The 26,784-nt window shown below is 35.4% G+C and overlaps 1 protein-coding gene across 2 annotated transcripts; it reads left to right on the top strand.

The window, feature by feature from the left end:
* Positions 1 to 9,298: 9,298 nt before the first annotated feature.
* A/N-INVF (Plant neutral invertase family protein) lies at positions 9,299 to 25,576 on the top strand. Of its 2 annotated transcripts, XM_088947227.1 has the most exons (5): positions 9,299 to 9,568; positions 10,070 to 10,528; positions 10,614 to 11,045; positions 21,857 to 22,415; positions 25,095 to 25,576. In XM_088947227.1, the coding sequence occupies exons 2-5, from the start codon at positions 10,142 to 10,144 to the stop codon at positions 25,388 to 25,390; spliced, it is 1,674 nt and encodes a 557-aa protein (XP_088803353.1). In that variant the 5' UTR covers positions 9,299 to 9,568; positions 10,070 to 10,141; the 3' UTR covers positions 25,391 to 25,576. The 2 variants fall into 2 exon arrangements, with proteins under 2 accessions (XP_088803353.1, XP_088803354.1); XM_088947228.1 differs by lacking the exon at positions 25,095 to 25,576 and having other exon boundaries at positions 9,321 to 9,568; positions 21,857 to 22,420.
* Positions 25,577 to 26,784: the final 1,208 nt, after the last annotated feature.

The following is a 26,784-nucleotide window of genomic DNA, read 5'->3' on the forward strand; positions in this document are numbered from 1 at the left end:
CAAAAAAGATTGGAAGATGACTATTAAAGGAGATTTTCGTCAAGTTAAAACATGGTTATTTCAGTAATTTTGTATGTAAAATAATTTATAAAAGGGTAGAATTGGTATTTGAAAAAAAAACTGGTGCACTAACGTAACATTTTGCGTCTGGAAAGATGATTGTTGGAAATTTGACGGGTGTTTTTTGTATTTTACCCTTTCTTTTTATTCTCATGTGGAATGTGGGGCATGTTCCACAATTTTCATGGGTTTTCATTGATTTTTCTAAATGTTTTTTTTTTATTTTTTAAATATATTACAAATTAGAAAATTAAACATAAGGCCATTTAAGGGCCCATTTGGGTTGATTGAGTCCAAGGTGATACATTCCAATATGTAGAAGGGATGTATAGATACTTTGTATTTTGTATGATACCCTTAATACAGGGCATATCATATCTTTTGGGTTTTCAATGTACCTATTTAAAGGTAATATTAAGAAACTGTTTTTAAATGACTAAAAATATAAAAATAAAAAATACCTATTTAAAGGTATTTTGTATACGTATTTTCAATTTTATTCTTATTTTAATAAATTATTTTTTTATTTTTATAATGTATTCATATTTTCAATGTTATTTTGAATTTAATAAATTATATTTTATAAAATAGTATAAATTGAACTTAAAATTATCAAATAGTTTGTTTTAGAGGTAATATAGTAAAAACCAAAGAATTTCAGATGAAGATTTGATCCAATACAAACAGCCTTCTTTATTTAGAGCTTCTAAAAAGTTAAAAAACATCTATGTCTCTTTTCAAATTTCAAACACTTTTAATATCTATATATACCATTTGGCATCAAATGACACATATCGGTTATTGAGTTTATCGATACACAATATATAAACAACTAAGAACAACTGTCCTTTTAAACAATTTAACACATCAGAGTATTGATGGTTCTAATTAACTGCTTAAGCGTATACATACTTTAAAGGACATTTAACACACCAAAGACAAACACACGCAGGGAGTAACATTGGAGACATTCGTGATTCAAGGTATGAGGTCGAATTAGCTTAATTTGGGGGCTGTTTTATGGGCTGTGGGACCAAATTTTCTCTACCCCGGTTAGAAATGGAAATAAGAGATTGAGTGGTGGTTGATGGTTTTTAAAATCGAGGCGAACAGTCTGACCATGTGATCTGAATAGATGGTCAAAAAATGTTGTCCGGGTTAATGGTTCAACAGTTCAACTGCTCGGGTCAACGATTCATTGACCAAATCAATGGTTTTTTGCTCAGAAGCAGTTTTGGTGTGAAATGGAATCAATCAGGTGACCAATTCGGTTCGGTTTTAAAAATCATGATTGTGGATGATATGCATCATGGTTTTGAAAATCGGGTTGGACTGGACAATCAGACCAATTCACCCAGGAACCGTCTAGGCAACCGGTTCCGTTTCACCCTAAAATCGTTCCTAGGCCAAAAACCATTGACTTGGTCTGTGACTCATTGACCTACGTAGTCAAACCATTGGCCCATCAACCCAGACAATAGTTTAATTTAGCTGTTTTTTATTTTAATTATTTTTTATTTTTTAATTTTTTTTTTAAATCAAAATGGGCCATTCATTCAAATTGAATGGTCAGACCGTTTGACCTAGGAACTAGTGGCCAAAATGGCTTCTTGGCTGGTCCATTTTTTAAAACCTTCATATGCACTTTATGACAGACGTGGAACAAAATGATTGGTCCTGCCACAACACAGCTATCAAGTTTAGCTAATCCATTCTGCTCTTTGATGGTTCAAAGAACCAATTAAGCATCTAAAAACACTTTTTTTTTTGTTTTTCATTTTCTAGTTTCAATGGTTCAAGGATGGATATATTAGGAGGGTTTCTGATAATTAAACCCCGAGAAACCTCTTAAATCTTTTTATATAGTTAGGGAGTGTTTGACAATGTGGGGGTGTGTTTATAACAAGAATGTTTTTGCTTTCATTTATTTTTTCGGAATTGCCATATCAGCAAAACAATAACAACATGTTTTTGAATTCTATTTTGTTTTGAAAAAGAAAACAAGTTGATTTTGTTTCAAAAGCAATACATGTTTCTACAACAAAAAAAAAAAACATTGGTTTTTAAAACATAAATAAATTTTCTAGTATAGAAATTATATGATTTATGGAACATGATATCAAATAATCAAATGAAATATGTTTTCAAACCTAAATTCAAGAACGTGTTTTTGGTTTCAATTGTAAAAACAAAAAACACATACCAAAAACATGTTTCTTATATAATTGTTTTAAGAAACTATCTATTTTCAAACTAGATAGTTTTGAATTGTTTTTGGAGAACCAGTACCAAGTAAAACAATTCATGTCGTAAAATGCCCCCTTGGTTTTGTTGTTGAACACTCCTTACTTCAACAAAATTGTATTGTTTTTGCTAATGTGATAGTTGTTTCTATTTTTAAAACCGAAACCTGCAACTATTTTATAGAACACCTTGCTGAGTATTTTTTTTTCAATGACACTAAACTGTATTCTTTTTTGGTATTTGAAAACCAATAAATTTTAATACAATATGATATATTTATAATTTATCCTATATATCACCTATATATGTATTTATATGGGTTGGATTATAATACAGGAAAGATATGATATCGAAAAATCTAATATCAACTAGTATCATAAAAGGGGTGACGAATCAGGTGGTATTCAATGTCTTAAACAGCACGGTGCAATCAAACTTTTCGAAGAATTTTTAATAGGTGTATGGAAGTGCGGGCGTTTTTAGAGACCGATTTAAAAAAAAAATGCTCAGACTTCCAAGACCTATTTTTTACAAAGAAAAAAGAAACACGTAGACAATAAGCAATACTATGCTGTTTGGTAAAGTAATTTTCATCACCATTTTTCATGTATATACTGACAAATAAGCACCACATAGGATATACATCAGTCAACCGTTGGGAACAACGGTTCACCTTACCAAACATCCCATTATGTTTAATGCGCATGTTATGTTACCAGTTGTGTTTTATCAAAGAAAGGATTCTAAGAGAATCTTTCCCTCCTTCTCTTTTGATGGCAAATAAAAAGCCACGTCACAGTGACATCATTGATTAATTGGCAGTTTTTTCACCGTTGGATGCCCCATTTTCCTCAATTCCCATGACCCACCTTACATTAGTACAAAGTATCATAAAACCATCCAACAATTTGGAAGCATTGCTTGACAGGCCATTTTCTTCTGAGACATCATTGACAAAATACATCCTGTTACAAAGTGTTGTCACAGAGTTTGTCCCAAATAAGCCAAATTTGTAGGATGGGGTGTCGGATGGACCACTGTAAAGTGAACCCCCAATTGAATGGATAGAGAAAGATATATAGCCAGATTTGGTGGTACAACCATTTCTATGCTATATAACTGCAACTTATGATGAAAGTAGTGAAGTACTGGTAGGATATCTAGGTTACTGAAATTTAGGGTTAAGAAATGGGGTTGATCAAGAAACTAGGGTTTTGGGCCCTTTTGGTTGGCTAATTAAAAAAAAAAAATCAATTCATGTCTGCTTCAACCCCGTGATTCCTAAAACTTGATGATTTGTCTTATTACATTTTTAGGGCGTGTTTGGATGCAGGTGTTTGTGGACTCTCAGCTGGTTGCCCATGTTGCATTTTCTTGATTATCAATCAATGGTTAAAGTAACAATACTCTTGATATGCAAAATTAATAATATATTGAGAGTTAATCGATCATTAAGGTCATGTTTGGTTTGAAGGAAAAGGTAGGGAAAGGAAGGAAATGTAGGAAAACCTTTACAAATCTTGTATAGGTTTCTCTATATTTTCCTTCCTTTCTCTACTTTTTCCTTTAAACCAAAGACAACCTAATAGTTTTTAATTTCTTTTATTTCTCTTTTTGTAACATTTAAATTGAAACAATTAAAATCACCTTATTCTCGAATATGAGTGACCCTGAAACCAATATGTAGTTACATTTTGAATACTTGCTATAAATAAAAAATGGATACCTTACCCATTGATTTTTCAAATTCCAACGCTACTGGTGTGCTTTTCTGGTGGGGATGATATATATATATATAATTGATTTTGAAAAAAAGAAAAATTTAAAAATACATAAATAAAGTGTATTGGTTAAAGTACTAATACATTTATACTAATACACGATGGTGTATCAATACCTTTAAATATGATTTTGATTTGCTTTTGTATCATATTTAGCTTGTGTTGTTTGTTTTTGGGAAGTCAGATATGTAGTAAAATGAAGTAATCCCCACTTTAAATGAAAGAAAATGGAGGGAGGAGAAAGGTTATTAGTGTGGGTTGGGAGTGAGGAATCAAGATAATGTGGTTCTCACTTGATATGGGAGAGAATTGAGGTAGGAGAAGCTGATGTAAAATTTGCACTAGTTTTTGGGTGTAAAATTTGCACTCCTAATAAGTACAAATTTTGTATCAGATAAAAGTGCAAGTCATAGTTAGAAACAAACGGATGCTAAAACTTAACCAGATACAAAATTTGTGTCCAATTCAGATTTGCACTACAAATAAACGAAGCCTAAGTTCTAAGTTACTATTCAACTAAGTATGAGGGGTTCGACTATGATATGGAAAAGATATGATATCTGAAAAACTTTTGACCAATCAATTGGAATAAACATGGTACCCAATCAGGTCTTACTTATCAAAATTCATGGGTGGGTTTTGATTGGTCAAACTCTTTCCGTACCATGTCTTTCCCGTATCATAGATTTTCTGTTTCTAGAGACTTTAAACTTTCAAATTCTCAAAATTACAATTATTTCTTAATATAGTAAATCAACATTTACAACTATGCAAGGGAAAACCTACCTCCGACTACAATTGTGATCTTCTATACAATAATCACTTGTTAAGTAAAGAAAAAGGGAAAAAGTGAGAAATACTACTAGGGAGGGGTCAATGATATACTGCTTTTTATTGTTATTTCTTTTCTTGATATGCAATCTCATGAAAACTAGGTTAGGGGGGATTAAGAAGTGAGCACATAGCAGGGTGCACATGAAGTCAAACTGACCTTACCATAGAGGATTTGCAGTTATGCAGATTCACCTCTGTATTTGGAGGGATGACAACTGATCTACAAAAGATAGTTAATTAGGATTGAAATTTGGGTAGGCTTAGGTTAAGTATTTGTTAAAATTTGGGCAATGCTATGTCACATACTCAACTTGCACTCCTAGTTACTAGTAATTTGAAGCGTGCTATTTTTGAAACCAAAGGCTACGTTTGATTGCAGTGCAATTTTATTTGTACTAGTACAAATATTGCATGGAAGTGTAAGTGAAAAAAAATGTAAATTCTTGTTTAATTTTGTTTTAGGTTATACTTTATTCTGCCTTGTGTCTTAATTTACTTCATTTGCACTACAATTAAATAAAATAAGCTAAATTTTGAAACAAAAGTAAGTCAGAATTTCATATCAATGCAAATTTATTTGCATTGCAACCAAACACAGCCAAAAAGTAATAAATTTATTTCTTATAACCTTTGACCTTTTTGGTTATTAATATTATAGTAGTTGTCACATTGAGACGTTTTGTTGGCTAAAAGTTAGTTGAGACTAGGGAAGTTATATAAAACCTCCCCCGACAATGTGTACAAGGAGTGCAATTTGGGCAGGCTCCAATAGGAAATTTTGTTAAAATTTGAATGGGTTCAGCCCGAATGCCCGAGGTTCTATAATCTAATATCTTTGCAAAGTAACATATCTGACCTACAAATAATTATTAAATGACAAAAATGACCTTGACCCACTTGACATGGTATAATGAAATCAAAGTCGTTGATCCATTTTTTGATGATCAGTTTATTCAAAGTTATACATTATAATGCATAAGAGAAAGCAATGAATCACATTGATTTATCTGTCCATTGATATCAAAATTTAAACATTGAATGAAGCATGCCTTCTTGGCATATACTTAGTTGCAAAGATTTACATTGGTCAGAACCAACCATTTAGGGCACCAAGACCTAGCATTGATCTGCTGCCCTCATGCCCCATAAATTTGTTAGATCAAATAGGTAGCCCCCCCCCCCCCCCCCCCCCATCTAGAGTTTGGTGGTGTCTAGTCATCTCCCAATCAGCCATTGCTCATGGATGGATATTTTGAGTATATTAAAAAATACATGCATGAAAGGTACATAATAGATGATGGAAAGAGTAATAAATTCTCATTTTCTTTTTCTCCATTTGACCAACTAACTGTTACTAGTATTAAAGATTTTTATGAGAAGTTTCTGACATTACCATTAAATTGAAGGAAGATTTTAGACAACTTTCTTGGTTAACTTATCCAGATTATATTATTTCTTAATACTCTTGATAGTGAAATAGATACAAGGAGAGATTTGAAGAATAAGAAATGTGAACTAGTACAGATCCAACCTTGCTGGATGGTTAGGGTTCCTTTCTGATATCTCCATTTCAGTCCTTATCAATAGACATTACCCACTAATAAGAAAAAGTAAACGATTAAAACAAATAGCCGGTTCTCCTCTGAAACCATAATCAGACCAGATGGTCGATCTGGAAAACTTGATCATCATCATCATTAAGCCTTTTTTCCGAACATATGGGGTGGGTTATATGAATCTCCTTTCACCATTCTGTTTTGTTTATTACCATGTCCTGATATCTATTGTCAAATTATATGAGCACTTAAATCAGGAGTGTTCAATTTGGCTGTCAATCAATGAGAGCCCGTTTGGGAAGGGCCATAGGCTTTTTGTACATTGATTGAGTGGCTTTCGAGAAGCTACCAAAACTGGCTTCACCAGAAAGTCAATTTTCTAGTGAAACTACAATATATTTTTTTTTTTTGTTTTTTGAAGTTTTCACCAAATGCAATTTTATGGGTGGATTCGAGCCGAGCCAAGCCGAATATTTGGTTATTCGAGCTCATCTGCAAACCAAGTTTTTTTTTCTAAAAAAATATAAAGTATATATATATAAATATTTTTTTTTTATTTTACATACAAAAAATTAAGAGTTATAAAAACCATTTATTATTATACATATAAAAATATTTTTATTTTATATACAAAAAAATAAGAATTATAAAAATTATTTACCATTATACATAAAAAATAAAATATTATTATGTAATAAAAAATATTTATTATATATATTTATATATGTATATATATGTATGTATATATGTAATAAAAAATTATTTATTTATTATATTAGGCTCATGGCCACCCTATTCATGGGCCTCATGGCTTTCTGTCTGGGTTTATTTTACAACCTGAAAGCCATTATAAGAAAACGCTCCCAAACAAGTATTAAATTGAAGGGCTGTTCACTTCAAGCTCTTTGAATAGCTTATCTGAAGTGTTCCAAAGCAGTTAAACCAGCCTAACAAATCTTCAGCTCAGTCCTCCAAATGGGTTTTGGAGTTTTTTTTTTTTTTTCCCCTTCTCTTTTATTCTCATTTCTCAACAACTGCAAATTTAGGCCTTTGGGACTTCTCACCAAACATTATTTATATCATTATATGCTGTTGAGGTGGGACCCATTATAAGCGTAGAGCCTAATATACCTTACTTGTCCCAATCAAATAGTTGAAATTTAATAGCTTTAGACTGGGGACAACCTCAGCTACCCATACAAACTCCTTCACGGCTCTTATCGTAATCAACGCAAAATTGAAGGGCTGACGTGGCAATTTGCATATGAGATTATTTTCACGACTCTTATTGTACGTAATCAACGGTCAAAAATAAAGGGCTGTCGTGGCAAATTGCGCGCAGATGAGATTATACTCTTATTATGGATGCTATTGCTAACGACTCTCCATGCGTCAATTTTGTACAAAAAGTAGCTTAATTGACGGGTCCAATCCCACGTCTTGCATTCTTTTAGGGCAATATAGAGTTATATAGTTTTTGGTTTTGAAAATGACATGAAAAGATGGAATGGTCCGATCATGTTGTCTCCCTGCTTTGGGATGTTAGTTGGATCATCATCGGGTTAAGCAGTAAACCCGAATCGATCCGATTTATCGGCTTCATTCGGGTTTCAAATCAGTTTTGTGTTAAAAATGGCTGATGTCAAGCCAGATCTGTTAATATAGTAGAATTGAATAGTTCACTTTTGCCAGGACAGTGCCGTAATGCAGTGCTAAACCAAACAATCGAGGCCTTCGGTTCATTTTAATTCAAGGTTGGGCCACATCTATAAATCAAAGGCCTTGATTTTATTGTTTCAGCACAGCCCTAATACAGTACTAGTTGAAGGCTGATATGATTTATGGTTTTGGTAAACCAAACCAAATCATAAAATATAAATTGTAAATCCAAATAATATATATAATAAGCTCTTATTTTATAATGCTAATATGAAAACGCATGTACATGAAAAAGTTAAAAAAGTATTTAAAAGGGTAAAGGTGTTATGTAGGCTTTCTAATTGAGTTAAGAATTAAGATCATAGTGTATTAAAGTTTGTTCTGGTTCAGTTTTATAGTCTAGTAATTTTTTTGGGAAGATCTTCTGGTAGCTCTAACAATCAAAAGATGCATTGATTTTTTGTATGAAGATCTGAATAGCCCGAAGTTAATTCGGCAGATACATGTCTTTTTTTTATATCTTTTCATGTTTTTCTGCATATGAATAAAATCTGAAAGACGCGAAAAACTTCATTTAGAGCTTTTTGAAATTAACCCAAAATACGTTTTTTACATCTTTTCATCACTCCGATTTTTAGTGACTAAATTTTTCATAAACCAAACGAAACGGAAAAAAATCAATCTGCCCAACTTATAAATGTAAATAGCCAAATAATTTGAAATGTTTTTTAAGTTTCACTGATCAGACCATGAACACCCTTGCTGAGATGGAAAATGATCAAATTCTCCGTAACTATACTGTCCATGGGTTGAATCAACTTTGGGTTCATGTCAGAAAAAATATCAAACCGACGCGTTGACAATCCCTACTGGGTCCTACTAGTGAGATCATCCTCAGGTTTTGACCGTCAAATTGGATTCTACACAAACAATTATAACCCTTTATTCAGTACTTCCTATTGGATAGATACAATAAGAGTTGTTAACAACAACCATGCTTACTAATCAAATAATGGAATTAAGAAGAGGATATAAATTTATTACATTTTTTAAATGGATAAAGTAATTAATCTTAATTAAGAAACTATTAAACACTCTAATCTTGTTTAACAGCCAGCGAAAAGCATTAAGTAATTAACTATCATGTCGTTCCTGTATTTACTTGGGCAACCAGTAATTCCCTCTTGCTTAACCGGCTTTTCCCGGTGACCTTTCTGACAAGGATCCATAGGGTAATAGAGGAGCTCCCGGCGGAGATGCTCTCTCTCCCTCCTATATATGTCAGTGCCCGCAGCCATGCTAACTTTTTCTCTTCCTTTTCTTCTTTCTCTCATTGTCTCTCCTTCATCTATTCTCCGGCGAGTTCTCGCCGGAGTCCGACCGTTAAATTTTCCGGAGAGGTGACTCGTTTTCCCGCCATTTGAGCTCTCCAAGGTCGGCTCCTTCGCCCAGATCTCTCAACGTTCTCCTTTCCTTTTTGTCCTTCATTTTCGCTGAAGATCTGATTTTCTCGACAAATACTTCGTTGATTTGGTCGGAATGTTTGCCAATATGCGGAAATTTCAGATTTTTTGCTTCTTTTTGGATTTTGTTTATTCATTGTCAATTGTCATTGAGGTGTAGGGTGCAATTCATTAATCCTTTCGGTGGATCTTGATCTGGAATTCATTAATTTTGTTTTGTTAGCTTGCTCTCTTCCATGTCTATTTGGATTAGCCTTATTTAATCTGCATTTATTATCTCCTGGTTAGATAATGCGGTCTATCTTGTCAAATTCCGAGTCTCTCTCTGTCTGAAAATGTCTTCTTGAGATAATCGAAACTTTTTTCTTTTTTGGCAATAGTGTTGATAAATTAGACAGTTATATATTCTGATTTTGATCTCTTGCTATTTTCGTTTGTTATTATTGACATTTGGGTTGTTTCAACTTTTAAGCAATTCGGTTTCTTTAGTTGGAGATCGTTCTGCGGGTTATAAGTCTCTGTTGCATCGGAAGAGGAGAGACGAATGGAGGGAGCTCGAGATACGGGTCTCAAGAATGTAGCTTCCACCTCCTCGCTTACGGGGATGGACGACTTTGATTTATCAAAGCTTCTTGATAAACCGAGGCTGAACATCGAGCGACAAAGGTCCTTCGATGAGAGGTCTCTCGGCGAGTTATCGATTGGTTTCGCTGCCCGAGCAAGCGCGGAGAACTTAGAGGCCATGAACTCGCCGGGGGGAAGGTCCTACCTAGATACGCCGGCGTCCTCTTCTCGCAATTCATTTGATCCTCATCCAATGGTTGCCGAAGCCTGGGATGCTCTGAGACGGTCGTTAGTGTACTTCCGGGGTCATCCTGTTGGGACTGTTGCCGCTCTGGACCATACGGAGGAAGCTTTGAACTATGATCAGGTTCCTGTGTAATCATTGTGCATTAAGGCAGTTTCTGTTTGAAGAAATTTGAATGTGATTTCATTGTCTTTAATCTCATGTGCAGGTTTTTGTGAGAGATTTTGTGCCCAGTGCTATGGCTTTTCTAATGAATGGCGAGCCTGAAATAGTAAAAAATTTTCTTTTGAAGACTCTCCATCTTCAAGGGTGGGAAAAGAGAATAGACAGATTCAAGCTAGGGGAAGGAGCAATGCCGGCTAGTTTTAAAGTGCTTCATGACCCTGCTCGGAAAACTGATACTTTAATAGCAGATTTTGGTGAGAGTGCAATTGGAAGAGTTGCCCCTGTTGACTCTGGGTTCTGGTGGATTATTTTGCTCCGTGCCTATACGAAGTCTACTGGTGATTTGTCTCTGGCAGAAACGCCCGAGTGTCAAAAGGGGATGAGACTTATACTGGCCCTGTGTCTGTCAGAAGGTTTTGACACGTTTCCTACACTGCTATGTGCGGATGGCTGTTCAATGATTGATCGAAGAATGGTAAGATTGTTCTTGTATTCTGGCCTTGTTTTCTATTAGAATGACCTGCCATAAGCGGAGATTGGGCTTTCCTAATTATTTCATCTTCTTGTTTTGCTTATCTTTTCTTCTGTCTCTTCCCTGTCCAAAATACAGGACAGTACATCTAGAAGATGCTTTCTTGATTGCTATTCTCCTAGACAATATGAAAACTTTCAAATCAATGCTTATTTCTAATTTTCATTGTGCATGGTAGAAAGCATGCTTTCTTGTTAGTTCACTATACACCTAAATAATGAAAGACTTTCTTTTATACAACTAAGTATGGACAGAGAAGAAATTAAAAAGTTCTGACATCACAAGGCATGCCTATTTGTGTCGCCATCCCACGATATGCTAAAAGTGAGTAAGGATGTTGGAGTTGAAAATATGAAGTGGATCCATCTGCTGGATCCTTTTAATTTAAATAAACAATAATATTTGGTAAAGAAATAGGTGTTTGCAAGAACACCTTAATCAAAGTACAAGATTCGATAAACCCTTGGGCCAATATTAGAAATCCTCTCATCATCATCATCCAAACCTTATCCCAACTATATGGAGTTGGCTACATGAATCCTGCTTTGACAATCCATTCTGTTTAATACCATATCCATTGTTAAATTATTGGCACTTAAATCATTTCTTACTACTTTTACCAATGTCCTATTTTGCTCTAACCCTAGCCCTTTAAGTGCCTTCAACTTGCAAAAAATCAATTCTTCTTAATTCTTAAGGGTGCTGTTGATAGTCTTCTATGCACGTGACCAAACCACTTTAGTCTACTTTCTCTCATTTTATCACTCATTAGAGCTACTCCTAGGTTCCTTTGGAAGTTCGGATGAGTTCATTTCTCATCCTATCCTTTCTAGTTTTTCCCACTTGTCCATCTCAGCATATGTATTTCTACCACACTCATTTTTTTTGGTCATTTTGTTTCTTGATTGTCCAACACTCTACTCCATGCAGCATAATTGGCCAATACATCTGTTTCATGGAATTTTCCTTTTAATCTAAGTGGTATTTGCCTATCACATTAGAAATCCTCTTTAGGTCCTTTTTTCCTATAAAGTTGCTTCTGTTTCTTTTTATTCACTCTTCAGAAAATCATCTCTCTAGTTGTATGTTTCAGAGATTAAAAAACAAAGTTGGCACAAGATGCACGGTTATTTTGCTACATGCATTTGATCAGTAAATGTTATAATTGGATGGAATATATATTTCTAGAAAAACCTGGCTGTCTTTTTGGTTCTTCGGATTGATTTTCCTTATTCATCTTCAGAGTTGAAGGGAAATTAAACAGGAAGATATGAACATGTTTCTACTATACTATTAAAATATCATATTTTTTTACTAGGAAAAAATGCCCGAATGTTTTTGAATGTCCACATGTTCAATAAAAAATGCATCTATGTTATTTCTCTTCTTGGTGTCCATGGATGAATTTATTTATCCACAAGAAATAATGAAATTTAATATGAAAGAGCCATCCATTCTTTAACTCATTATGTCTTTGTTTAAAAATATACTTCTGTGTTTCTTTTCCTTTTCCTTTGTTTTTTGAGTGATAGTTGCTATTACAATCATTGTTCAGAAATGACATGTTAGCATTTCAGTTCAACCATTTTATTTTATTTTTTGATTGATAACAGTAAAGTTTTATAAAAATTGAATAAAAGAATAATAAATGTGCAAGATGTGCTAAACACCCTTTATATCTCTTAGGCCAGCTTCTGTTACCTAACCCCTTTTTGGCCATTGTTTAAGTTCGACTTTCTAGCCTGAAAGTAATGATGATTGAGATGTAATTAATTACAGTGAAAAATACTCATCCCCTAGAGACAGGGATGAATAGCAAATAAGAGCAGTGTACAGATGACCAGAAATTCATAAGATGAAAAATACTTTGTCATAATTCTATTCCTGGGCCTGAGCCTCCCATATAATCTAGGCATCTTTTATCACACTTTTTTAATCCTATGATTATGTCATTTTCCAGAAATTACGTGCTAGCATTTGAGATAATTCTTACCTAATTAAGATTTAGTCATATTTTATCATATGATCATTTACAAGTTGAACTCAAGCTTGAAAACCTGAATTCAGTATTTTTACCTAATTTCCATGAATCTCCCATCTTCCTTTGCTTTTCCCTTATAATTTTTCCCATGTCAAGTAGACACTACACTGGAGGTTCTTTGGAAATGTCTTGAAACATAACTGGATTGTCAAATCCATCTTATTTCAATGGTTGCCTAGGATGTAGTTATCAAAGGAGAGGGGAAATGGATGTGCCATCTCTAGCAGCTTTCCTGGTAGGTGTTCAATAGTAAGCTTGACCAGAACATAAGACCTCATGTTTGCAATGTAGTGCACCAGTAACTTGTTTCTTTCTGTGCCTAGGAAGGGAAAGATATTGGCATTTTATGAAGGAAGGGGAAACAGTAGTTATATTTTTTATGTAACTAAAATTTCTTCCAGAATTATGCTCTCTAGGGAATCTCTCTTGTTCCAGTTTGCTTGTAATTGACCACTTCCTAAGTTCCTTACAAATAGTCTATATGTTAAAACCTAATGAAAGGAATAGTTCTAAAGCTAAGCAATTCAAGACCAATGACCCAGGCAGTGATTGCAGAGGGAAATAAGCAGTTTAAGCAGGAAGTGGGGAATAAGCAATTTCTGTGATTGCAGAAGGAAAGGGAATATGATCTTGTTGAAAAGACAACCAATGACCCAGGCAGTGATTAGGTGCCCATTTAGTTTGAATTGTAGTTAATTGGCATGGTGATGGCAACACACCCACATTCTTGTCAAGAAAAACTATAGTCCATCCTAAGCACCAAAAGCTAAACTTAACAGTGATTGGGAGCCATATTTTCCTAAAAGTACAAAAGCATTAAGGTCACATCGAATAAATGCTTCATGTACATGGTCTATGAGATGTCCTTTTGGATGTTTTCAAATCTAGCTTGTCGACATGCCTGCCAGAGCACCATCATTCTACTGCCACCATCTATAATAACTGCATATTATTTCTGAACTCTAGCATGGAAGATGTTGGTATGCTGTCAATCATCCTTTTCCTTTTCTATGGTAACCGCTAAGATTTGTTTTGTTTTGTTTGTTTTCGTTTTGTTTTGTTTTTGTTTTTTTGTTTTTTTGTTTTGTTTTTTTGTTTTTTTTGTTTTTGTTTTTGTTTTTTTTTTTTTTTTTTTTTTTTTTTTTTTTTTTTTTTTTTTTGCTTCAGAACTGCTAAGATTTGTTAAAAAAAAATAAACAGTTAGTTAATAGTCCAACATGCAGAAACTGCAATTAACAGTAACAAATAATGGAGTTTGATCAAGGAAGTAGTTCTTTTCTTCCTCTTAAGTTCAATGGAGTTTTCCTTTTTTCAAGGAAATACTTCTGAAAGATGTTAACTTGCAAATACAAATAATGCAACTCAATTTCTAATATCCCTGGTTACTGGAAACTAACCTTTAAAAGGTTGGTTCCAAAAGTGATATTGTATGGTCTATTGTTCTATGCGCAGTTTTTTGGTGCATATAGGAGAGAAATAATTGTATATTTGAAGTAAAGGAAAAAGAATTCCCAAGCTGTTTGCTGGTTCTAGCAGTCTTCTTATGGATTGGACCTTATCTCTAAAAGACAGGATGAATTTTGTTTTTGAATGGTTGCCTGCTTTGGATGTAGGGAATGTATATTGTTAAGAAATATCAAATCATTTGTAAAGGGCCTTTTTATAGATCCTCACACTTTTTGTTGGCCTGGATCAATCTTAGTTCATTGTTCATAACTTGAGCATGCCTATCTCCATTATAATAGCTATCAAATCGGATTGTCATGGTTCCAAAGAAATCCTCAGATTTGTAGTTCTCAAAAGGTGACATCTTCCATCCTATTGCTTAATGCACAGTAAGGCTATTAATTCTCTTGATTTGCAGGAGATAGGCATTTGGGATATCTCTGCTATCCTTCCGCATGCTATCCAAATGGTTCTATTCCTCTTTATAAGAGATTTTGAAATTTCAAGGTGGGACTTGGCACCCCCCCCCCTCCTAGAAATGATCTCTAAAAGGGATGAAGGAAAGATACACCCCCTATATACAGGTGCATTACTGAAAAAAAAAATATAAATAAAACATTGCAGGCCTGAGGCAACCACTTAAACACAAATGGATAAAAAAAGCTAGTTCAGAATAAAACTCCTCCCCATTAATTATCTGTTCCTTGTAGCCTAGTAGGCTATTAATTCTCTTGATTTGCAGGAGATAGGCATTTGGGATATCTCTGTTATCCTTCCGCATGCTATCCAAATAGTTCTATTCCTCTTTATAAGAGATTTTGAAATTTCAAGGTGGGACTTGGCACCCCCCCTCGTAGAAATGATCTCTAAAAGGGATGAAGGAAAGATACACCCCCTATATACAGGTGCATTACTGAAAAAAAAAATATAAATAAAACATTGCAGGCCTGAGGCAACCACTTAAACACAAATGGATAAAAAAACCTAGTTCAGAATAATACTCCTCCCCATTAATTATCTGTTCCTTGTAGCCTAGTAGGTTATTCATCAAAGAAAAAGAAGTCCCTTACCTAGATCCCATGCTTTGAAAAGTCAACAATGACACCATTGGCTGATGTATGGACAGAGAAAGTAGGAACCCAATGGAAGGAGCTGTTTGATCACTTGTCTTGTAGAGACTGTAACCAGTCCTACTCTACATGTGAATTCAGTAAGAAAAAATTCAGAGAATAGAAGAGAAAGAAGAGAGAGAAATCAAAGAGAAGAGAATTCAGATAAAGGTGTGGGTTAGTAACGCATTGCTGCCCCACTCAGCAATTTATATTAATAGTTTAAAACATATTAAACTTGCAATATTGCCTCTATTGTTAACATAAATAAATAGCAGTTGAAAACTAACCGAAATAACTAACTTACTGACACTAATAACATGCTAACAACAACATAAATAACATATTATTGCTCTACAACTCTACACTCCCCCTCATGTTGGGAGTAGATATCAATCATTCTCAACTTGCATAAATTTGTTTCCAACTTGGTCTTTGGGGCTGCCTTAGTGAAGAGATCAGCAAGCTACATGTTAGAGGCAATGTATGAAAGACACACTTCTTGAGAAGCAACTCTCTCTGATAGGGTTGATCCACTTCAATATGCTTAATTATGTCATGTTGAACCAGATTATGAGCAATATTAATAGCAGCCTGATTATCACAATATAGCATCAAGGGCTTCTCATAAGCAATGCCCGGTTCCTCAAATAGGGATCTCAACCATAGTACTTCAGGCACACACCATTTGCCATAGATGTATTCAGCTTCAACATTGAAATGAACAACAACATTTTGTTTCTTGTTTCTCCAAGAGACAAGATTTCCTCCTACAAAAGCACAATGTCTAGAGGTGGATCTCCTGTCATCAACACATTCTGCCCAATCAACATTTGTGTGAAATTCTATTTTCATGTGCCCATTATTTTTGAAGAGTATGCCTCTGCTTGGACATCTCTTTAAATAAGCAAGAATCCTCTCAACTGCAAGAAAGTGAGTAGTTTTGGGGGAATGCATATACTGGCTAACAACACTAACTGTACAAGAAATGTTCGGTCATGTGAGGCAAAGATAAAGGAGTTTCCCAATTAATCGTTGAAACATAACCTTGTCTTCAAGGGGTTCTCCAACTTTTGCACTTATCTTATGATTTTGTTCAATAGGTGTGTTAGCAAGTTTAACACATAGCTTCCCAGTTTCTTTCAAAAGATCGAGAACATACTTCCTTTGGGAGACAAAAATCCCATGTTTAGACCGTGCTACCTCAATTCCCAAGAAATACCATAATTCTCCAAATCTTTGATCTCAAATTCTTGGTGAAGCAATTGCTTAAGAGAGTCAATCGGGTAGGACTCCCTGTCACCACAATATATCATCCACATATATAGCAAGTAAAGTCAAGGAAGAATCCATTCTTTTAGGCTATGTTTGGTTTGAAGGGAAAGGTAGGGAAACCTATACAAGGTTTGTAAAGGTTTCCCTACCTTTTTCCTCCTTTCCCTACTTTTTCCTTCAAACCAAACATAACTTTAATGAAAATGGTGTGATCTGATTGGGCTTGTACATAGCCAAATTTTTCAAGGGCCTGCCTAAATCTATCAAACCATGCTCTTGGAGATTGTTCTAGTCCATACAAGGCTTTATTCAGCCGATAGACCTTTTTCCCCACTTTTGTATTATAGAATCTAGGAAGTAACTCCATATACACATCCTCTTGTATATCACCATTAAGGAAGGCATTCTTTACATCCATCTGAAACAATGGCCATGAGAAATTTGCTGCAATGGATACTAAAACTTTGATAGTATTCATCTTGGCTACTAGTGCAAAAGTCTCCAAATAGCCTATGCCATATATCTGTGTAAACCCCTTTGCTATTAATCTAGCCTTATATCTTTCAATGGAGCCATCAGCATTATGTTTCACTGTAAACACCCAATCGGTTTCTTCCCTTTAGGCTGATCAACTAGCTCTCATGTATTGTTCTTTAGAAGAGCGTCCATCTTTACTTTCATTGCATCCTTCCACTTAGGTACTTACAAGGCTTCCTGCACTGTTCTAGAAATGTAAATAGCACCAATAGATACCAAAAAAGACTTATAGGATGGAGACAATTGATCATAAGACAAATTAGGAAATACAATGAGCTATAGATGAGGTATAACGACGCTTCCCTTTATAGATTGCAATTGGAAGATTAAGATCATCGAAAGGAGGAGAAGGCTCAACAATGGGAGGTATATCATCTGTAGTGGGAGATAAAGAATTATGGTACCTAGATCTAGAGCCGCAAAGGAAATTGGAGTTGGCCTAGACTACTAATGAGGAGTCCAAACTCGGTTGTCTGGTTTAGAAGGATCTAGAAAAACACTATCAAGTGTTTCTAAGAGCAAGGCTACTAGATACCTTTATGTATGTATATATGTATTTATTTAACAACCAACTTATAAATCTTAGTTTTATTCATTATGTCTTTTGCTGAAACTCCTTTTTTGAACTTGTCTTTCAATTTTTCTTTTTATTTTAAATATTCCATATTTACTTGACTTTATTTATACTAATTGAAAGAAATACCTTGTTTAGATGATTAATATGTTTCAATTTATTTTTCAGAAGAAACTAATTTATAAATTCCTTTTGAATAAACAATTCTTCTTAAAGTTATTTAATTGTTTCTAATTAGTTAGTAAAGCCTTGCTTTTAATATAATAAAAGGCAGCCTAGTGCATGAGGCTCCTGCCAATGGTGGGGTCTGGGGAGGGATAGATGTACACAGCCTTACCCCTGCACATTCAGAGAGGTGGTTTCGATGATTTGAACCCTGGTCACCTAGGTCACAATGGAGCAACCCAACTGTTTCCTAAATAAAATGATATTTTTTTATTTAATGTAGATATTTTCTTGTATTTTTTTTCATATAACATAATTTGTAAATGATGAAGAATGCCTTGCTTTAAGGAGGATGAAGAATCAACACCAGAAAATGGCCCAAATGTTGTATGAAATTTGTCCATACAATGCCTATATAGGGGTGTTTTGGTTTATTGTAATTGGATTAGGGAATCAAAAGGAAATCCTAGTGATTTTTTCATAGGAAATGGTTACTTTCATTGAATTTGGATAATCTTTGAAGGAAACACAAGTCCAATCCCTTACACTAGGGTTTCTGACCCCCAAAGGATATACTATTACAATTCAACTCAGAATAATTCACCCTTGTTTAGCTAGATGTTCAGCCAGACTATTCGCTGACCTTGTAACCCAGCTAAACAGCATACCAATCTCTCTTGAAAGGCTTGTAATTTCCCTCAAGCTTTGCCTGGGAGTCTAAATCCCCATAGTACCTATTTGCAGCCACCCTATCACCAATTTTGAGTCCCCTTCCACTTCAATCTGTTGAAGAGCCAATTGCTTTACCAATCTCAACCTTTGACAGAGAGCTAATGCTTCAGCCCTTGGGGAGTCACCCACTCCTATTGGCCTAGAATACAATGCCACAATTGTTCCTTCTCCATCTCTTATCGCACCACCTATGCCCAAAGGACCAAGATTTCCAGAGGAGATTTCATCAAATTTAGTTTAAATCTTTGGTTTACTGGAGGAAACAAACTTTCCTAAATCACAGACTTTGAGGATGAAGGATTCGTAACTGCAAACTAATTCCTTATAATATCACCAAAGGAGAATTCACACAAATCCAAAGTCTTTACCTAGTGAGCAACCTTGAAAGTAATGCTGTCAATTAAATTCTACCAAGATTTAAGATGTTCTTGGAAGATTCTATTGTTCATTTCCTCCCAAAACACCCAGACTGTTGCTGCTCTTGTAGCTTTCCACATTACTCTTCCCCTTTTCTTCGGTTGTCTCAAGAAATTTGCATTAAAAAGACTTGCAACACAAGATGGGGGTGTCCAGCTGCAGTTAAGAAGAGAAGAAAACCATTTCCAAATGTGAGAAACAAATGAACAAGAAATTATTAGGTGGTTTGCAATATCATCACTGTCAAGGCAAAGTTAATAGACATGAGGAGAGAGGCACCAATTTGGCCTCCTTTTTTGCAACAAACCACAAAAGTTAATCTTCTTGAGAATTTCTTCCCAGCAAAAAGCTCTAATTCTAGGTAGTATTGGACTACACCATACTTTTTTAGCTTGAAAGGACACTACTTCAGTAGAAGAAAGGAGGGAATTAAAGAACGAGGCACATGAGAAGTGACCTGAAGGAGAAGTTGACCACACTTGACTGTCAATAGGAATGGCAATTTCCCCCCAAAAAATGGGGCCCCAATCTGCTCCGCCTTGAATGGGGTTTCCCTGATCTTAAATGGGGACAAGGTGAGGATGGGGAAAACTTTTTTTTGTCCTTGGACTCAATGGAGTGGTAAATTATTAAAATATCCCTAGGTTTAATATTAATTTCTAAAGTACCCCCGAGTATATAAGGTGACTTAGGGTTCCCATAATCTCATTTCCCCAAATTCCCAAAACCCTAGGACCCCATAATCCCATTTCTAAAATGTCTAGGATTGGGGATGGGGATGGGAGTTCCTTTTCTTGCAATCAAGGATCGGGGTGGCGGGGTAGGGGATTTTGGCTATGGGATGGAGAATAGAGATAGGGAGGGAGTTCCCTATACCATACCCGCCTAGTTTCCATTCCTACTTGTCAGACAAGGATCCAAGAAACAGAGCTCTAAAGGCCAAGCAATTCATCAAGAGCCTCCATTTCACAGTGGACTAAAGAAACCAGTTTTTTGCTTTTGTAAGTAGATGGAATAGATTAGAAGGGAACCTATCCTTAAGAGAGCCTTTTCCTAACCAAATGTCCTTCCAAAAAAGAACTTCACTATCAGAACCAACTAAACAATCCAAGTTTTTTTTTTTGAATTTTAGGGAGTATTCTAACTAATATATTTTATTTTTTTATTTTTTTCAATTTTGATGCTTCTTATATGAGGTGTATGCCTCATAAAAATTAGGTATTTGCCTCTTGGCCTATTGAAAAGGCACCTGAAGCTAGGTACTTTTTAGAGCTGTAAAGTGGACCGGGCCACCCGCAGTCCAGCACAGCCTTGTCACTGTAGTAAGTGGGCTGTGCCAGGCCTCCTTACTATTTTATTCCAATTTTATTGAAATTTTGTTTTTTCAATTTCATTTTATTGTTTCATATATATGCAATTGTATACATCGAAGTTCAGATGGAATAAAATTTTAAGATCTTTTTTTTTTTCAATTTCTTGTCTATCTTGTTAATTTATTTTAACTTTTCATTTTTTTTTGAATTTTTCTAAAGAAGAATTGTGCCACCCGTGGTCCGCTGGGCCCAAGCATCGGGCCATGCTGGACTTCCCTCTTGAGGGATTCCGGGCCAGGCAGGCACAGCCTGCTTGCTAAGGTCTGCATCCTGGCATGGCACTGCTTACTACAATGTGGCTGCCTGCAAAAGTGGGCCATGCCGGGCCACATGACACCTATAGGTATTTTTATTCCACCATGGTTGGAATAGGATTCATGCAGCTAATCCCAGATAGTTGGGAAAAGGCTTGGTTGAGTTGAGTTAGTTGAGTTCCTGCTTTCAGTTAGTTTTACCAGTGCTTAGATCTGGACAAAGAGGTGTTTCTGCATTTACATGCTTCCAGGAATCTATGCAAAGGACATCATAAGAACGGAAAGAGGACAGATAAAAATCAGAGACCAAAAGGAAAAAAAAAATTCCAAGAATTCAATTCATTTTTATTTTCTCTTTGATAGGTAAATTGTTATATTTTCCTTTTCTCATTAGCAGTTACCATTCATGCTCATGGCATGAGGATTCTAATATTTTCGTTAGAATGAGATTTTTATGCATCAAGCAATTAGCTACTATATTTACCTTACTATATCCTGTGTCCACATAGTGTTCTCTTACAATTATGCAAACATCAGTTGTTTGATTATACACAAGTATACCTATGTCTACATGCTACATACTGGACCTCTGTAAATTTCATTTTTTTTTTTTTTTTTACATTTTTCTGAATAGTTGGATAAGTATGTTACCACTTGACTGAGTTATAGGTTATCTTTTATTTATTTTTTACAGGTATTTGTTAGATTTACTCAGAAAATCATGATGGTATATTAGTTCATGCTGTTTCTTTTATGTGGAACATGTAACTAGCAGCTAGGTGCTTACCTTTGAACACTAGAAATCGATAATCTTTCTTTCTTGTTTTACAGGGTGTCTATGGTTATCCTATTGAAATTCAAGCTCTATTCTTTATGGCATTAAGATGTTCTTTAATGATGCTCAAGCATGATGCTGAAGGGAAAGAATTCATTGAGAGAATTGTGAAACGTTTGCACGCCTTAAGCTTTCACATGCGGAATTACTTTTGGCTCGACTTCCAGCAACTTAATGACATATATCGTTATAAAACAGAGGAGTATTCTCATACTGCAGTAAATAAGTTTAATGTTATTCCTGATTCAATTCCAGATTGGATTTTTGATTTTATGCCAACTCGTGGTGGCTACTTCGTTGGAAATGTCAGTCCTGCAAGGATGGACTTTCGATGGTTTGCTTTAGGAAATTGTGTTGCTATTCTATCCTCTCTTGCAACTCCTGAACAGTCCATGGCTATAATGGATCTTATTGAATCTCGCTGGCAAGAGCTGATTGGAGAAATGCCTCTGAAAATAAGCTATCCTACTCTAGAAAGCCATGAATGGCGAATTGTAACCGGTTGTGACCCCAAGAATACGAGATGGAGTTATCACAATGGTGGATCTTGGCCAGGTTAGTCCATCTTGTTTCATAGTGCTTTCCGATAATTATGCTAATAAATCCCATCTTTGTCTAGTGTAAATCAATATTGCTTTTATGCAATAAGCAAAATACTTGTTCTTTTCTTGTGGTAAGCTCTGGATGTTAGTGTTGGTAATCCTGTTTGTGTGATATGGTAGGAAAGAAGTATCCCTCAGTATGATTTCTGAACCATGGCAGCCTGGGATGTGGCTTGTAGTTTCCATGATTCGGATCTAGTAGGGGTTGCTTTCTACATGTATAGGATCATAAGCATAGTATGAAGGATGAAATGTTTACATGGATAGATATAAAGGAGCTTCCCCTTAATTCAAAATTCTTGTTTATTATTGAAAGGATCACATGCCAAATGAGAATCCCTGAAGATTGTGGAGACACTAAGAAAGAATCATCTTTTTGAGTAGAGATTAGTAGCACATCATGCATCTAGGTTTTTGTTATGTTTAGTCTTATATCCTACGACAGAAACTTGCATGATGAATCTTACCATCCCTTGGAAATTAAAATTATTTGATTGCCCTTAATTTTGAGTTTATACGACTTTCTATAACTAGGTTAAATCTACTTAGTGGGAGATCTTTCAAAGCTTTTCAGTGACTGACATAACAAGAGCATGGAATGAAGTTGTACACTCCACTAAAGGGAAAGATAAAAAAAAGTGGACTGGAAGCCTCCAGATGGCAATAAAATCAAGCTGAACTTCAAACGGAGCTCTTTAGGAAACCCGGGACTGGCAGGCATAGGGGGTGTATTTAGAGATTGTTCACGGAAAGTATTGGCAATGTACTCGGGTCCTCTAGAGCTAGGAGACTCAATAAAGGCTGGGCTGCTAGCGCTGTTACAAGGTCTAAACCTCGCTAAGCAAGCAAACTTTCAAAATTTGGAGGTAGAAGGGGATTCAAAACGGTTATCTCTCGGACTACTACAAGGTGTAGTGGTCCCTGGATATATAGATACACACTGAGAGAGAGAGAAAGTCTGGCAAGGAAACTCAATGCTGCATTCACTTGGATCAGGACTGCAAATGGAATGGCTGATTCATTAGCTAAGCAGGGGGTCCATAGGCAGTAGCTGTTTTGGACACAATTGTAGTTTTTTTTGGCTTTGTTGAAGTGTTGGTTGTATTGTAATTTGGCACCTGTTTTTCACTGATTAATAAAATTAATTCTTCCTTGCTGATAAAAAAAAATCTACTTAGTGGGAGCTGTACCCAGAGAGTATTGCTTTTCTGAAACTATTTTAATACCTATGGTTGTGAAGTAATAGCTATGGTTATATCACCAGGCAGAACGAACCGGTTATTAATACTAATGGTTGAATTGCATGCATCCCTTGATCATTCATCTAGATCAAGAAGGTGATGCCAATTATATTGCCAGCTGAGTCAGACAAAAACATGCTGTAATAGGGTTAATAAACCAATTTGGGGTCCAGCAATTAACCCAGAAATGGTAGGTCTGCTTAATCCTGTCAGCCTTGCTTTCAAACTGCTTTCTTTCTTTGACTGGGAAAATCTTCTTTGTGGGATCTGGGCCCTCAGGTTAAGCAGGACTGCTGTGTTAATTTTGAAATACGTTCTGGTCAACAGTTGAGGAGGGTGTCACTCAAAGAATTAGAGCAGGATGGTTAAATGGAGGAGTGCATCTGGACTTTTATATGATAGGTGAACACCACTTGTATTAAAAGGAAAATTCTATAAAACAGTTGTAAGGCCAGCTACTTTGTATGGAACAGAGTCTTGGGCAGTCCAAGAAACAACATGTCCAGTAATTGAGTGTGGCAGAAATATGAATGCCAAGATGGATGAGTGGAAAATGAGAGAGTAGACTAAAATGGTTTGGTCACGTGCATAGAAAACCACCAACTGCTCCAGTTAGAAGAAGTGATTTGTTACACATTGAAGGGGCTAGAAAGTCTAGGGGTAGACCAAAAAGGACACGAGTACAAGTAGTAGGAAATGGATTGATGAAACAGGATTCATGTAGCGGACCCCATATAGTTGGTGTAAGGCATGGATGATGATGATGTTCCTGTCAATAGGGTTGTCATCGGGTTGGGGCTGATATGGGCTTTGCTCAACCTGAGCCCAACCTGAAGCCACTCCACCTGAACAACTAAACCTTGAGCAGGCTAATTAAAATGGGATACTAAGCCTGACCTACACCCAACTCATGAATAGTAAGTGCCCTATACAGCAAAGGCTATATACTATGTCATTGGGTTGGATTTAGTATGGATTAGCCCAACCCAGCCTGGGACCCGAGTAAGGCTGCAATCCTGACCTGATAGGGTCAGGTCAAAAAAATTTTACTATGTAACCCGATCTACAGACATTTTTACTCGTCATGTTCAAGTTGTTCATCATGTTTCTTAACTTTACCCATCTTAGGAAGAGGGCCAACCCTACTTTCTTGATACCTTAATGAAATTCTTTTAATTATGTATACAATCTTGTTATTGCAAAATGACAAAAGGGTTTTGGATGATTTCTGGTATGATGCTACTTAGGAGCTTATTCCAAAATTTTCCAGTTCAACTCTATGGACTGGTGTCTGGTGATGTATTAAAAATTACCATATCATTGTCTTTTACTAAAAATGCACAATAAAAAATTTAGCATTTTGCATTGTTTTTTCTGTTTTCATGGGACAGTTCTTTTGTGGCTGCTAACGGCTGCATGCATCAAGACGGGACGACCACAAATTGCAAGACGAGCTATTGATCTTGCTGAGAGCCGGTTGCTGAAAGACAACTGGCCAGAATATTATGATGGTAAGCAAGGGAGGTATATTGGTAAGCAGGCAAGAAAGTTCCAAACATGGTCAATTGCTGGGTATCTAGTGGCAAAGATGATGCTGGAAGACCCTTCACACTTGGGAATGATCTCTCTGGAGGAGGATAAGCAGATGAAGCCTTTGATCAAGAGATCAACCTCTTGGACTTGCTGAGAATACAGAAAACAGAAAAGGAAGCATGAAAAGTGTGATACAAGTGCGAAAGGTTCCATTTTTGTTTGTTACAGCATCATTCTTTGGCAATATTTATCATTGTAGGGTTTGGCTAAAAAGACTGGTTTGTGTACAATATTCTTCAAATAAAGAGACATTTTTGATGTTCGTGTTTCAACTCCTAAATTCTTAGACTCAATCAGTGTCTCAGATGCTGGCTTAAAGCTATGGTTGTCTGGCTACTCTCTATTAATTAACACTTAATACCGCAATTCGCATGCTATTAACTGCTTTTTGCAGAATGTACCCTAGAACTGCAACTTATTGCAGCAACTGCAGATTGTATGCTTGCTGTGAACTTTTCTGCTCCTTGCTAGGGAATATAATTTCAGTATCTAATTCTCTTATGGATGGAGGATGCATCAAGTGTCATTATGAGTCAAATCTAGCTTTTGAACTTAAATCCTTAATCAAATTTATGCACCAGGAGATTGCAATTTCTATGGTTTCTATAGAACCTATTGAAATATCCTTATTTTTTTTAACCCTCTAATGAAATACCATTTTAAATTTACTCTAGAAATGATTGTAAAATGTTTCTATCAAGTATTGGTGTGTAACATTCTCTGGAGATCATCTGATGTTTTCTAAAACTGGAAACCTAAAACACTCGACCTTTACCACAAAATGAGGGTTTTTCTCCACTCTCTTGAACCAATACATAGGAGCACTGATCCGGAGATTTTAATCCAAGGAACAGAACCTAAAAATCAATCTCTACCTTTTGACATCTCAAGAGCTTCTGTAAAATGGATTTGGAAAACAAAACTACCACACTGAGAATAAAATAAAGCAATCAAATAATAAGAAATAAAGTAAAAAAAACTAGTAATAATAAACGCTAGAAAGCAATTAAATTATGAAACTAAATTATAAGAATGATCACTAGTATGCAAATAAAATCATGATTTAAATAGCAAGAACAAGATGAAAATAATGGAGAGTAATGTTACATAATACCACCAAAAAAAAAGACAGTGAGGTAACAAATACTTGTTTTTTTTTTTTTTTTCTTCATGGGGCTACACGATGGTCTCCACTATATATATATATATATATATATATAATTGATAAGTCTATTTCTCCACTATAGTAATGCCACATGATTAGATTTTACCAAACCATAAATTTCCGCTACAAGGTTCAAAATTTTGATCCGTCAACTGATATGTATCGTGACGGGGCCTTTCCGATACACCCTACAGGGGATGGGGGTGTTTTGGGTCAGACAGTGGTTCAGGGGTAGATGGGCCAGGCCTTAAATCAACCCCTCTAAACCAGAATAAAAAAATCTATACTACTAATAAAAGAGCGAATTTCTGGATTTTTCATTA

This window comes from Nelumbo lutea, chromosome 5, assembly GCF_056320005.1.
Source record: "Nelumbo lutea isolate HS-2025 chromosome 5, American lotus-T2T, whole genome shotgun sequence".
Classification (NCBI taxonomy): Eukaryota; Viridiplantae; Streptophyta; class Magnoliopsida; order Proteales; family Nelumbonaceae; genus Nelumbo; species Nelumbo lutea.